General features: G+C 46.9%; 1 protein-coding gene across 7 annotated transcripts in view; it reads right to left on the minus strand.

Annotated features, from left to right (window-relative positions):
* The window catches only part of METTL6 (methyltransferase 6, tRNA N3-cytidine), a 102507-nt gene that overhangs the window by 55358 nt on the left and 32499 nt on the right, over nt 1-14650 (minus strand). For all 7 annotated transcript variants that reach the window (XM_069648752.1, XM_069648749.1, XM_069648747.1 and 4 more), the window contains one exon: nt 257-427. In XM_069648752.1, coding sequence (XP_069504853.1) covers nt 257-427 — 171 coding nt within the window. The remainder of the gene's footprint in view (nt 1-256; nt 428-14650) is intronic.

The following is a 14650-nucleotide window of genomic DNA, read 5'->3' on the forward strand; positions in this document are numbered from 1 at the left end:
GGGCATCGAGGTTTCTCCAAAAGACAGGCAAATCTCAGATAATGCAAGGACATACATGGCGCGAGCAAAGCTGCAGAGCCTGGAGAGCTAGCCTTGCAGATAAAAAGCGTGCCCACAGGCCCTTCCAGCCCTCATTATGGGCGCTAGCACAGAGACTTCATATACATTTGCACACAATGCTGTATCCTTTCAGGAAAGAATCGGAATAGCCGTTAAGAATGGTCGCCAAGTCAACGCTAGCGTTTTTAAAAATGACCTTATAAATGTTTTCCAGAACATGTTGCATCTTATCCGGATGGATGGCAGACAGGACAAATATTAAGGTGGCGACATCGACAGAATCTGGTGGTACATGTTCCAGGAGGTCATCTCTGGTCAAATCGCACTGGAAGACTCGACATCTCTCAGGATCACACAAAGGGTTTTGCTGCAAAAAAGAAGCATTGTAAGAGTGGGTGTAGGTTGCAGGGAATTTAGGTTTCAAAACACTTTGCTCAGAATATTGCCATATTTACTGTGTGCACCAGGTAGCTGTACTTTCTGCATGTTATTTATTTTCTGTCAAAAGTGAAAACAGTACTTTATTGTTGCACATGATCTTTATTTCTTGCTAAGAAGGGGGTTAATCTTTCATTGAGGCACATTACATCAGGGAAGAATAAAACCCATTAGGAAAATATATACCGGGTGTCAAAAAGCAGTCAGTCACTTGATGCCAACAGAATGCGCACACATTTTCACTCTTCTGTGCATTTCCTTACATAAAGCAGTTCAGGGAGCAGGGCGAGTAAAACTGGAGGAGGCAAGCAACCACAGCCTCATAATAATTTTATGTTCAAGTCAGGTCCTCAAAAATGGAACCCAGCCCTGACCCTATGCCCCCCAACCCTCATCGATGGCAGACTAGGTTGATGAACTTAGGAGCCGGCCTGGGAATTGATGAGCCGTTCACAGTACTCCCCCACCAAGGCATATTAATTCCGGGGTGTGTTGTCCTGCCGGACGAGATGTTCCACTTTATGATATTGCATACAGAACTTCATCTCCCACGGTGCAATTTACTGATCTACTGGAAGACCTTTATTTATTTCCTTTTTTATAACGCACCGCTCACCCGTAGGTCTCAGGATGCACATAAAAGACAAACTGGAGCAAGGAACAGAGGATTAAAGTAATTATATTATGCCATGTTAAAAAGGTGTGTCTTGATTTTTTTCTTAAGGTCTTTGAGGGAACTTGTCTCGCAGATTGAGGGGGGGGGGGGGGGGCAGTGCCTTCCATGCCTGTGGGGCCTGAACGTCAAATGAGGTGGCCCCAAAACCTTTCAGTTTGTATTTAGGTTGCTGGAGGCTAGCCTTGTCAGCCGAGTGGCGTGATCGGCCGGGCTGGTATACCTTGGTGCATTTGCAAAAGGTATACAGGGGCTTGGAGATTCAGGCATTTATGGCTTAGTGTCAGAACCTTATGGGTAACCCAATGTTTCACCGGGAGCCAGTGAAGCTCCATCCTTGCTTGAGTGATATGATCTCATCTGGCTAGATGTTCAATAGCCTGAACAGCCCCATTTTGAGTCACCTGGAGTGCTTCTAGGTTTTATATTATAAAAGAAGGATAAGATGGTAAACTTTCTCTACTTCCACCCCTACTTCTCCCCCAACGATTAGACACCTCTGACAGATTCTCCGGCACTACAGGTCTTGACAACATAGACTGCGTGCAACATTCCAAATTTCAAAAAACATTTTTGTTTAATACAGAATATTTAAATTAAAACATAAGATACTACCCACACCTAACACAGTGTACAAAACTACCACTAAAACCTACAAAATCTAAGCAGCTAAATTTCAAATAAACCACTTACAAATGGACACAGACGAAATCACATATCACAGTACATAGAAAAAACCTAAATGTGTCACTAAAACAACATATAATCCCAACATGTTTCTGTTCTTTAAAGCCCCTTTCGGGCGAACATTCTTCAGGGGAACCTTTAAAACATCCACTATTCTTCTCAACACCGTGTTGAATGGGTAGTTTCAGGCAACCAGCCTGAAAAGAAGGGAAACAGAGGAAACTAATCAGATCCCCAGGGGAGGGGGTATTACCAAATGTAAAAGGGGAGTTGACTCAGTCAAGAGAACAATTCCACAAAAAGGTTTAGAAATTAAACCAATTAGATTTACCTTAATGTGGTGAATCTTCAACGCACGTCTGTAAATGACAGATAGGCAAATTATTCTTCAGTGAAAAACCAAGATACTTCCAAAGGCGTCTCAATCCGCCGAAAATATCGTCACACCTAGAAAGGACACATCACACTACCAATGAGCCACAGATCACTACAGGACAACAGTCATGAATTGTTCAGGATATATTAAATAAAAATTACCTTCACGCAAGTTAAGCCACCCACAACGTGGGGCAAGGGGAGGAAATCCCTTGTAATGACAACCAAGTCTGCAGATGATTACAAAAGAGGACGCAGAACCAATCTGTAATATAAGAAGGGCGGTCACCAACCATCTCAAAGAGCATTAAAATGCACCGATACACCACGGCTCCCAAATGTGTAAAAAAAAGGGAAGAAAAGAAACCATTTCAAGCCCAGCCTAGGTCGTGCATTAGAGCTCATGCTTCCAAACAGTAGTGTCATACACCAGCGGTCTTCACAGCCATTAAATGTGTAAAAACATGCTGAACGTGCCCAAGTAGTGAGAGATAGTACACAACACCTCAACGTTCAGTAAGTAAAAAACTGCGGAAAAGGGATAATAGCCACCAATATCACTAAAAGTAATGTAGCTACTAAAGTTCAAGAACAACAAGCTCACCTCTAGATTAGGAGAAACAAACTCCTCGCTAATGACTCGCGGGGTTTGAAAGAAGACCGTGCAGCACCAGCATGTGTTTTCACCAAGTGCAGCAAAACGCTCACCACTTCCTAGTAAACACTAAGAAAGGACTATACTTTTCGATTAAATACTAGCCGGCAAGAAAATACAGCGGCCATCTTTTACATGCAATCTTCCTAGTGAACACTAAGGAAGGACTACACTCTTCAGTTAGGTACTAGCCGGTAGGAAAAAACTAGCGGCCATCTTTGCATCAAACCACCCAACAACAAAGGGAAGCAGTGTTGAGAAGAAAGTGCACTGGGGGGCACAAAACCATTCAAAAGAAATCGACACAGCATTGCAAAAATCAAGCAACAGACATATGCTCCTTTAGTGAAACATTTTCTTGATATGAAACATGGCTGCAATGACTTTACGTGGTTTATTTTGAAAAAGGTGCATGGCCATAGGAAAGCCCAGAAATTATTGAACCTGGAACAATAAATTATTTTTAAATTGCAAAGTAATGTTCTGGGGCTCAATGAGAGTATTGATTGGCATCTGGTCAGCCAAACATAAATGTTTTCTGTTATCTGACTATCGTTTGCAATTTTGGCTGTGTTTAGAAATTCTTTTTTTTTTTTTTTTAATTTTCCTTATTTTGTGCCATCTATATTTGCAAAAATTTGCATATGTCTGTTGCTTGATTTTTGCAATGCTGTGTCGATTTCTTTTGAATGGTTTTGTGCCCCCCAGTGCACTTTCTTCTCAACACTGCTTCCCTTTGTTGTTCACTAGGAAGATTGCATGTAAAAGATGGCCGCTGTATTTTCTTGCCGGCTAGTATTTAATCGAAAAGTATAGTCCTTTCTTAGTGTTTACTAGGAAGTGGTGAGCGTTTTGCTGCACTTGGTGAAAACACATGCTGGTGCTGCACGGTCTTCTTTCAAACCCCGCGAGTCATTAGCGAGGAGTTTGTTTCTCCTAATCTAGAGGTGAGCTTGTTGTTCTTGAACTTTAGTAGCTACATTACTTTTAGTGATGTTGGTGGCTATTATCCCTTTTCCGCAGTTTTTTACTTACTGAACGTTGAGGTGTTGTGTACTATCTCTCACTACTTGGTCACGTTCAGCATGTTTTTACACATTTAATGGCTGTGAAGACCGCTAGTGTATGACACTACTGTTTGGAAGCATGAGCTCTAATGCACGACCTAGGCTGGGCTTGAAATGGTTTCTTTTCTTCCCTTTTTTTTACACATTTGGGAGCCGTGGTGTATCGGTGCATTTTAATGCTCTTTGAGATGGTTGGTGACCGCCCTTCTTATATTACAGATTGGTTCTGCGTCCTCTTTTGTAATCATCTGCAGACTTGGTTGTCATTACAAGGGATTTCCTCCCCTTGCCCCACGTTGTGGGTGGCTTCACTTGCGTGAAGGTAATTTTTATTTAATATATCCTGAACAATTCATGACTGTTGTCCTGTAGTGATCTGTGGCTCATTGGTAGTGTGATGTGTCCTTTCTAGGTGTGACGATATTTTCGGCGGATTGAGACGCCTTTTGAAGTATCTTGGTTTTTCAATGAAGAAAAATTAGCCTATCTGTCATTTACAGACGTGCGTTGAAGATTCACCACATTAAGGTAAATCTAATTGGTTTAATTTCTAAACCTTTTTGTGGAATTGTTCTCTTGACTGAGTCAACTCCCCTTTTACATTTGGTAATACCCCCTCCCCTGGGGATCTGATTAGTTTCCTCTGTTTCCCATCTTTGCAGGCTGGTTGCCTGAAACTACCCATTCAACACGGTGTTGAGAAGAATAGTGGATGTTTTAAAGGTTCCCCTGAAGAATGTTCGCCCGAAAGGGGCTTTAAAGAACAGAAACATGTTGGGATTATATGTTGTTTTAGTGACACATTTAGGTTTTTTCTATGTACTGTGATATGTGATTTCGTCTGTGTCCATTTGTAAGTGGTTTATTTGAAATTTAGCTTTTAAGATGTTGTAGGTTTTAGTGGTAGTTTTGTACACTGTGTTAGGTGTGGGTAGTATCTTATGTTTTAATTTAAATATTCTGTATTAAACAAAAATGTTTTTTGAAATTTGGAATGTTGCACGCAGTCTATGTTGTCAAGACCTGTAGTGCCGGAGAATCTGTCAGAGGTGTCTAATCGTTGGGGGAGAAGTAGGGGTGGAAGTAGAGAAATGTTACCATCTTATCCTTCTTTTATAATTTAATCTATGTTCCTATTGGTGGAGTAAGATGTGGTACATATAAATAGGATCCTGTGTACCTATTTGATTACACGTGCTTCTAGGTTTGCCTGGGACGTACCCAGGAGAAGACCGTTACAGTAGTCCAGACATGAGTTAACAAGTGAAGCAAAGAGGGCCATATTGTCGGGTGACAAAAAAGGCAAGATGTGACTTAAAAGTTTATTAATGTAGCCACAGGATGCTAGTAGGAGGGCTACATGGGGCTTCATGGACAGTCAGAGTCAAGCGTAACCCCTAAGGTCTTAACACTCTTAAGCAACTGTGATGGTGGATCCAGCTATGTCAAAGTTTTCAAAGTCTTCAGATTCTGTGGTAACAATCAGGAGCTCTGTTTTGTCTTTATTCAAGAATAACGCGTTAATTGCGATCCAGGCCTGGATGGCAACTATTGAGTGTTGCTGTGTCTTGTGCATAGATACCTAAAAGCTTCAGGAGCACCTGGGTGTCATCAGCATAGTTGGCATATTGCACAAAGGAAAGAATGTAGATATTAAAAAGAGTTGGCGAGATGCAGGACCCCTGGGGTACCCCGCAACTGATAGCCTCAGGAAAGGATGCAGCATTTACCATGGCAACTCTAGCATTGTGGGGACCCAGAAAGGAGGCAACCCACTGAGTCGCCGCCTCCAAGCAGCCTGCCACCTCCCGCAGCCGTTGGACCAATAGGGAATGATTCACAAGATTGAAGGCCACAGGGATGTCGAGCAACATCAACAAGGCGGGATGCCCATCGTTCACTATAAGAGAGAGGTTGGATTTCAGATTGATTAAGGCCGTCTCCGTACCATGTCTGGCTAGAAAGCCAGACTGGTAAGTACCAAGAATGTTATGTTCCTCGATGTAACTCTGGAATTGTAATGTTGCTGCGCAATTCAATACTTTCAACAGAAAGGGGACGTTTGTGAAAGGGCGGTAATTCCCTGCTTTAAAGGGATCAAGGCTGCATTTTTGAGAAGTGGCGTAATCCAAGCCTCCTTCAATAATTGGGGAACCAAACCTTCGGCAAAGGATACATTCTCTGTGACCTGGGGTGGGCTTAGGGTTAGATATAGATATATCCACCCTGAGAGATGGAACAGACTTCCTGCCAACACAGATGGCCTCCTGATGTTCACATATTTTTAGTTTGAATTAATTATGAATTGACTGGCACCACTGTGCGTACTTGGTGGGTGTGGGTCCCACCGCTGATTAGCCCTCAAATTCTTTCAGGATTGTGAAGAGCTCCTTGGAGCAAGACTTAGTCTGACGAATCCTATTATTATAGGTAGTAGTTTTGGCAGCTAGAATGTCTAACTTGAGATTTTGTGCAGCTGGTTTATATAGAGCCAAAGTAAGTGGCGAAGGGGTTTTACGCCACGTTCTTTGAGCTGCTCTTTTGGAGTGTTTCCACTTCAATATGTCTTTGTTAAACCAGCCATTCTTAGAGGAAACTGGTTTAACAGCTTTATCTTTCAGTTGATTGTAGCATTCAGGGTGTCCACAAGGAAAGAAACCAAAATTAGAGGCGTTGTCGAATTTTTCGAGCCCAACGAGTTTCGTTTTAAAAATGGGCAATTGATTCTTGGCTACAACCTTTTTTTTAGATTTGAGGTCGTGGTGTGGTTGGAATTAATACTGATCCTGGTGGGAGGAGCAGGGGGAAGGACGAGAGATGTTACCAGAGAATGGTCCGACCAGGGACATGATCGGACAGAGATGTTAGACACCGCTAGGCGGTGCGTGAGAATCCAATCAAGGATATGGCCTGCAATACGAGTGGGTTTATTCACCAGCTGTGAATACCCTAGGACTCCTAGGGCCAATAACAGAAGTGGCTACTTTGTCCAGAGGGTCATTGGCCCAGTGGTTGAAGTCGCCAGAAATGACGACAGGGGTATTTGCTTTCGTGAATGTGTTAAGAAGCCCGATGAATTGTCCCTCAAAAGAGGGCATGGCTCTCGGTGGCCAATAGAAAGCTACAATGGTTATAGACACTGATTTATTCTAACTTTTAGCTCCACTCACAGTCTGGTGCCTCAAAGTGGAGCACATGGCAGTCCAGAAGTCTATTACAGAAAATCGCAAACCCCCCCCATTTCTTTTGCCCTGCCTGTTACATTGGTAAAGATCGTACTGAGCTGAGGATGCTAATGTGGGCTCGGAGGGTGTGGACTGAGCCAGGTTTCAGTAACTATCGGAAGTCAGAGACTTCGTGGGATACGAGATCCTCAATCTCAGGGACATGAGGGATATAGTATTAAGAAGGGAGAAGCTAAGTGTCGCATCTTGCGGATACGGCACCTGAGCCGTAGCAAGAGCCCTAATGGGCCTTAAAATCATACTCTCAATTTTTAATCTTGCTTCTGCTGTAGGTGGCCAAGAACATCATAGCCACAAAATACTCAGCTACTGGAATACTTGGAGTCTGCGCTTTGCAACATTTTGGATGGAGCCAGGCTGAATACCAGAAGAGGAATTGTGCCGAGCTACTGGACAACCCGGAACTGGAATATGCACTTCATCACCTGCCGGATGCGGTCATGTTGGATACTATATGGCCTGAACCTACATCTTCCCAGATGAAGATCGGTGAGATACTGAAAGACCCAAGCCTTTCCAAAGTTGTCATGTGATGCAGCTAGTATGCATTTTTCAGAATGAATGGAAGACCTGGATCTTGAATAAGCACATTTAAAGCATCCTAACGTAATAGAACTGGGTCTTGTATAACTGACCTTTTCCATATTGTCAGCTTCTTGGCACTGGATACCACAAAGTCAGTAAGAGATACATAATACTGGGAGTCTTGGAGGGGCAGAGTTTAAATAATCACTTCTAATGATCTCCAAAGCCAAGGCAATGCAGCATTTTGTCAGATAAGGGCCATACATGGGAACTCCTTGCGCTAACAAATAAGGGGTTTCCAAATAATCTCTCTACATGATTGTATAATTTCTTCACTTAGAATATTCGCTGTGAACTGCCAATAAATGACCCAACAAGCTCTCTATGAAGCAGTCCGGGCGATGGGGGGGGTCCGGGGGGGAGGGGAGTGGGTCTACTAGTCGGCATACGCCACGTATCAGAATTCATTAATGTGGCTAGCAGGAGGGTGGCAGACACAAGTTAGTAATTAGTGTAATGTGGTGTGCTATAGCAGGTTGTAGGTAATTTCACAATGTAGTCTGCTGGGCTACTGTAAGAGTTGAAATTGGAATCTGTACTTTGAGCCATCCTAAACCTTTGATGCTGGATACCTTGCGGTAAGGACATATATTTGCATTTAATGGAGAAAGAACAAAATGCGGGTTGGAACAAAAACACTTCACACTGGACTAAGAATGGAGGAATTGATTCCATTTGTGGATGCCTTAGAATTCCAAGTGATGGAGACATGATTATCATGAGAAGGGTTTAGTGGGATGGTACATCCAGCAATTGCCTGGGGTGTATGGGTGTGGGTACACCTACAACCCGCAAAGGAACAAGGGGGCTGGCTGCCCAGAATCTGTTGAGGGAGGGAGGTGGTCGAAGTCCAAGGAAGGCCATAGTAGCAATTGAAGCATCAGCTAATGGAGTGAGGTTTATAAAAGTGCTAAAATGCGCCAGCTATCCAGGGGCCATGTGAGGGGAGAAGATGCGGCAAGCCTGGTGAACAGCCAACAGTCTTACCCATGTCAATACGCCCTATGACAGACAGGCCTTTCATGTGTGAAAGCCCTAGTCGCAATAGTCAAGTGGAGGAGAGCTGGTCATGCGGGGGGGGGGATGCTGGAGGGGGTTGGCGGTGGCAGAGGATGCTGTTGCAGGTTTGACGTCTGGGGCACGTTCAGACTGCAGAGGTGCAATCAAGTACCGTTCAGGTACCGGGCAAGCAGAAAGGGCTACCCCCTCACCATTCGAGAGGGATGACTGGAGAGAACGGAGTATGGTGAGGTCTGCAGCTTCCATATCTTGTTTCTGATGGACATGTGGGTAGAAAGTGCCCAATCAAAAGGCTTCATTTCACGTGATGCATTGGGGTGAGGGGGCAACTCTGGGCTGAAGAGGCGGCATCCAGAGAAAATACAAGCGGAAAGGCCTGGTCGCCTCAATGCAAGTGGGTGGCTGGGGGGGGGGAAAGATGAGCGGTCATGAGCTGCTGAAAAACCCAGGACCAGAATGTGAACTTTTAAACTGTGACATGATTGACATAGCCTCAGGCCCGCAATCCCTCGCTATACAGTGTGATTTCTAACCCAGACATGAAATCGAAAGCAGAGGGCCACCCCCTGCAGAGATTTTATGAGCTTGGGTAAGGAAGCCGGAATGCAAGACGGTCTCGTAGGAGGCAAAGCCTGCAAAGTTTGAAGAAACAGCCAGAGGAGTTCAGTGGAAGGCAACGCAGATTTCCGGCATTTAAAGGGCACAGTGAGACCTAATTTGGCAAATGGGATTGCTGTGCCCAATACAGAAAAGACATATCGGTTACTAGCGCCAAAGGTTTCCTTCTTGTGAAGCAGGTCACCTGCAGCGATAACTGAATTCTTATCCACAACATGGAGAGAAGAGAAGCACACCCTGAAAAAGGACCCAGCAACACAGGGAGTCAAGGCACATTACTACCATTGAGGTGATGGTACCACCATAAATGGAGCCAGCAGTGAGGCGGGACGTTACCTTACGCCAGGATGCCCACTGAGCTTTTTAAAAGCTTAAGAATCTGCAGACCAGCTAAAAAGGGGCAAAGGGGCTAATCCAAGGTGACAACCCACGCGAGCATCCCCTACAAAGTGCACCAATCACAGGGGGTCACAGAAAGAGCCTATGGAGTGATGCATGTAAAAGGACTGGTTGCTCACTCTAGAGGACCGACCTGGAGAGGAAGCAGGAGATGAGCCATCGGGATCACTGGAGAAGGAAAGAGACATACAACGGGAGCACTGCCAGAGAGTGTGAAGCAGGATACCTGACCCATGAAAGGAAGGGAATGGATGCTGGTCCTGTCCAGACCCATAGTGAGACAAATAACTGCTTTTATTGAGAAGGGCACTAAATCCCATAGATGGATACACTTGCCATTGAATATGCTGGCTAGCGCTAATGGGAGTCGTAGTCCAACACATCTGGAGAGCCAAATGTTGCTGGCCGATGCCATAGAGAAGTGAGGAAAAAGACAACCGTTCCCTGGGAAGGTCTTTATATCCTTTACAAAAGGCAGATAGAGGGCAATATATCCTTTAGGATGAGAAAGGCACCATATCCTTTATAGAAAAGAGGGGAAAAGACAACCTTTATTAGAAAGGGTGCTACACCCCCAACAGGTAAGATGAGCAGGTAAGAAAACCCTTGGAGAGATAAAGGGCTTGCTATGCATTATAGTTAACTGGGGCTCTATAGCCCTGGGTGAGGAAGGAATTAACTTTCTGCTGTGGATTACAAATAGTGACCAGGGTGCTATGACTGTGAAAAGCAGCTGGATGCTATATCCCCAAGTAGGTCTGGAATTCAGAGAACCTGGGGGTCGAATAGTATGCTGGCGGTAAGAAGAACATAGACATTATATGGTTTATTCCAACAGTTTGTTAAGGCTCATCCCCAGGAAGTAATTCATATTTTGTTATAGATAAATGCCTATGGAGTTATCTCAACCTTGACTGTTTGAAGGAGGTCTTTCGATCTGCCCCATGAAGTTGGAAATTCAAAAAGAAGTGCCATGCAGTGATATTACAAACAGCGGAGGAAGTCCAATTTCAGGGTGCCTGTACATAGTTACACAGAATATCTGAGTAGTGTCACACTAGGTAATGTCACCTACTCCAGAGATAGTTAAGGGGACACTTGGCAACATAGTGACCTATATAAATATATTTAGAACTTACACCAGTGGAAACATAAATGCAGATGTACGTATTTACAGTATTTTTACATAAAATTTTGGTTGGTGGGGGAGGCGTGGCCAGCGGGCTTACCATGAGGAGGTGATCTCCCTGAGCTCCAGCAGCTGCCCACAAATATCCGGCAAAAATCGCGGAGTGAAAGCACTGATCTGTAGACAAACTGCACGGCAGATGTAGTGAGTGCCTGGGGACCCCCAGGCGTGCAGTGAGAGCGGCATCTTACCTCTGGAGCTGACATTTTGAGGTGGCGAGTCCCTCACTGGTGGGCTCGAACATGCAACCCCAAGATGGCCGCCGGTAGGCTTGGCAAGCAACTGCTCCTTGTGGGGCAGCTGTGGTGGAGGATTGCCCATGTAAGGACACCGGAGACTGCCGGCAGAGAAGCCCGAACCCCTGGTGCAGTGCAGAGGCTGGCCATGGTGATCAAGGCAGCAGAGTCTGTTGGGAAGCGGTGCTGGGGAGCAGCCAGTAAGGCAGAATGGGCTGTCGCGTTGTGGAAGGCCCTGACGGCCGCAAGCCACAGTGGAGTGGCAACTTACTGTGGTGGCCAGAGCCCTTAGCGAGAGATCAGCGGCCAAAAGGACATCCTCACACCTGCAGGCGGGCACTGGTCATGGTGTGTGCCGGCTGCATGAGGAGCGGGTGTGGGAGCACTCGCTCCATGAGAGGGAACTTCCACAACAAATAGACTGATTGGTGCGAAGTACAGGGCTGCCAGAAAGTAGGTTTCCCGACTGGTCTCCCAGCCACGTAGGCAGAGGAGGAGAGGGTGCATAGCCCCGGAGTCGCCGGGGAGTGGTGGCTGCTAGCTGATGAGGTGAGATCAATAAGTCACCAGTAAGACCCCTAGGTGGGCAGGTTCTGAAAGGCTGTGGGGAGCAGCTAGAAAGTGAGAATTGACAAGCTGGGCTGTAGCATTGGAAGAGAAGGAGTAAAAGAGGGTTGGCAAAGCTGGCCGAAGTCCATGGCGGGCATAGGTATAATAGTGCCTTTCCCTCGGGGCTTGCCCCACAAGAAGCGGCAGGGGCTGGATGCACAGGAACTTGGTGTGAGACCCTATGGAGCGGGCAGAGGCCCAGTGGGGGGTCTTGACTGAAACTGGTCCAGTAAACGGGGACATGAGGAGGCAGAAGAGGCGAGTAGTTCACAGGCGGCATTGAGGAGAGGAGCACAATGCCTGGTGAAGTGAAGACATTGGAGAGGAGGGGGCGAGTGGCTCCCCTATCGGTGGCCTGAGCAGCTTGAGACTTCCTAGGAAAGCAAAATTGTGACGAAGACCAGGACAGAACCCACCATGGTGAAGGGTGAACATAAAAACTGACAAGTACACGGACCCCAAACACAAACACCAGAGGTCGCAAGCGGAGTCGCAGGAGTGAGGGGACACAGAAGAGGAGCTGAGGCGAAGTCACCTTGGATGCACTACTGGAGGCAATTCAGGAAACCAGGTCCTCGCTGGAAGGGAGCATCAAGGATGTGGGAGTGGATGTGTCCCTGGAGGGTGAGAGGGTGACGTAGATAGAACAGAGAGCATGTTCGGTGGAAGATGATCTGCAACGACTGAAAAACTAAGTGGCAGGTTTAGTGGGAGCAGCTTGGACCCTAGAAGCTAGAGCAGAAGATGCAGAGGGTTGCTCCCAGCTGTGTGGAGCTGTTTGTGGAGAGTTTTCTCCTGGAGAAGCTGAAGGAGCTCTCGAAGCTTTTCACAGTGGAAAGGGTGCAGAGGGTTCCTGGCGGGGCCTCTCCGCTGGGGGTCCACCACGAGTAATAGTGGCGAAGATGAACTTCAGGGATAGGGATGCTATCCAGCAGGAGTTCCGCAAGGTTGGCCATTATGAGGTGAGTAGCTCGAAGATATGAATCTTCCCGGACTTCACCCTGGAGGTACAGCAGGAGCGCAGGACTTTTGATGGGATCACTGGCACCTCAGGGAGTTGAACATCAAATATATGATGTTCTATCCAGCCAAGTTGAAGATTTTGGAAGCGACCAAGTCATGGTTCTTTTCAACGCTGCAGGAGGTGTGGGCCTGGTTGAAGTTCACGTGGCAGCACCCAGAAGAGAAGTGGGAGGTGGCAGGAAGAGCCCCACAGAATGGAGACTGAGGGTGGCTTGTGATTGGGTTGGTGGGGGTGGGGGGGAGGGCCCAGGCTGGGGGATGGAAAGATGGAAAAGGTAGAAGTGGCAGCGGGTCACTGACATGACTTATATTTGATCATGCAGACAGGGGGCAGGGTGCGAGGAGGTCCCAAACATATGGTTCCCTATTCACTGGAGGTGGATGGGATAACTATAGGATCAGATGGAAGAGGAGGGGGGACATGGGGTGAGGAGAAGAGGGGATGGAATGGGGGTGTTTCAGGGAGATGGGGGGTGTGGGAGTTGCAGGGAATGGTGACAAAAATAAGTTCAGAGGTCCTTGGAATGGTTGTCTGGGGTCCTGGGGTAGTATGGGTGGGGCAGCCGCAGGGTAGGTTTGCGGGACAGTGGTGGAACTGATGGGAGTACGAGTTACTCTGGTGACACAGGCAGGGCAAGTGGCTCTGGTTGGGGAAAGGGTGGAGAGTGGAGGAGACATACAAGGTGGGCTCTGCATGGGGGGTGACGGCCTGAAGATTGGGACGTGTTATGTCCGAGGGCTGGGAAAATAGTTCAAATGTCAGCAAGTGGGTGGGTTCCTTGAAAGAGACTGGGTTCAAGTAGCACTACTTCAGGAAACCCACATGGTTCGGAAAGATTTAGAAGTAATCTGGAGAAAGTGGGGGGGGTGGTAGTGGCAACGTCCTACTCACCCCATGCCAGAGGGGTGTTGATTTGGGTGGCTTCAGGGGTTCATTTTAAGGTAGAGAAGGTCCTGACAGACAAGGTTGGGAGGACGGTGACGCTCATGGGAATGCTGGAGGGGAGAGCTAAGTGTGTAGTGAACTCGTACATGCCGAATACTGATGATAAAGATTATTTCCCTGCAATAGTCGAACTGGTGGGTGGATACAGGGAGGGCTTGTTTATATGGGGGGGGGGGATTTTAACTGTCTCTTGGACTTGGAATTAGATAGCACTGGGACGTTGGGGATGCAGAAGTGACAGGCGGAGGCATTGCAAAAGGCGTTCGAGGGCTTGGACTTGGTGGAGTTACGGCGTGAGACGCATGTGCAGGAACGGGTATATTCCTACTTTTCAGGAACATGTCTCTCATTCCCGCCTCGATTACATTTTGTAGGAATGGAGGACTCGCACCCCTTTCACTGAACAGAGTACTTGGGGCGTACCCTGTCAGACCATTCCCCCTTGGCAGCGCGGCTGCAAGGGTTGCGGCAGAGGTCCCAGAGGAGGCTATGGCACTTGCAGGCTGCGGCTTTAGAGGATGTAGGGCTCAAGAGGGTGTTACGGGAGGAGATAGAGCGTTATTAGATCAATGAAGGGTCAGAGGAGAAAGCGGGGGTCCATGTGGGAGGCACTCAAAGCAACGATTATCGGGATTTGCATATCCAATGTAATCGGGATCAGGCGGGAACTACAGGCAGTGCTGAAGAGGACCAGGAGGTGCCCGATTATGGGACCTGGCAGTGGGGCGGCAGGTGTGAGAAGAGCTGGCTCAGGCACTGGCCACTCATCGTGAGGCCCTGGCTTCGCTATCGAACTTTGAAAGCAGCCAACAGTATGTACGGATC

Source organism: Ambystoma mexicanum, chromosome 2q, assembly GCF_040938575.1.
Source record: "Ambystoma mexicanum isolate Mex_15411 chromosome 2q, UKY_AmexF1_1, whole genome shotgun sequence".
NCBI lineage: Eukaryota > Metazoa > Chordata > Amphibia > Caudata > Ambystomatidae > Ambystoma > Ambystoma mexicanum.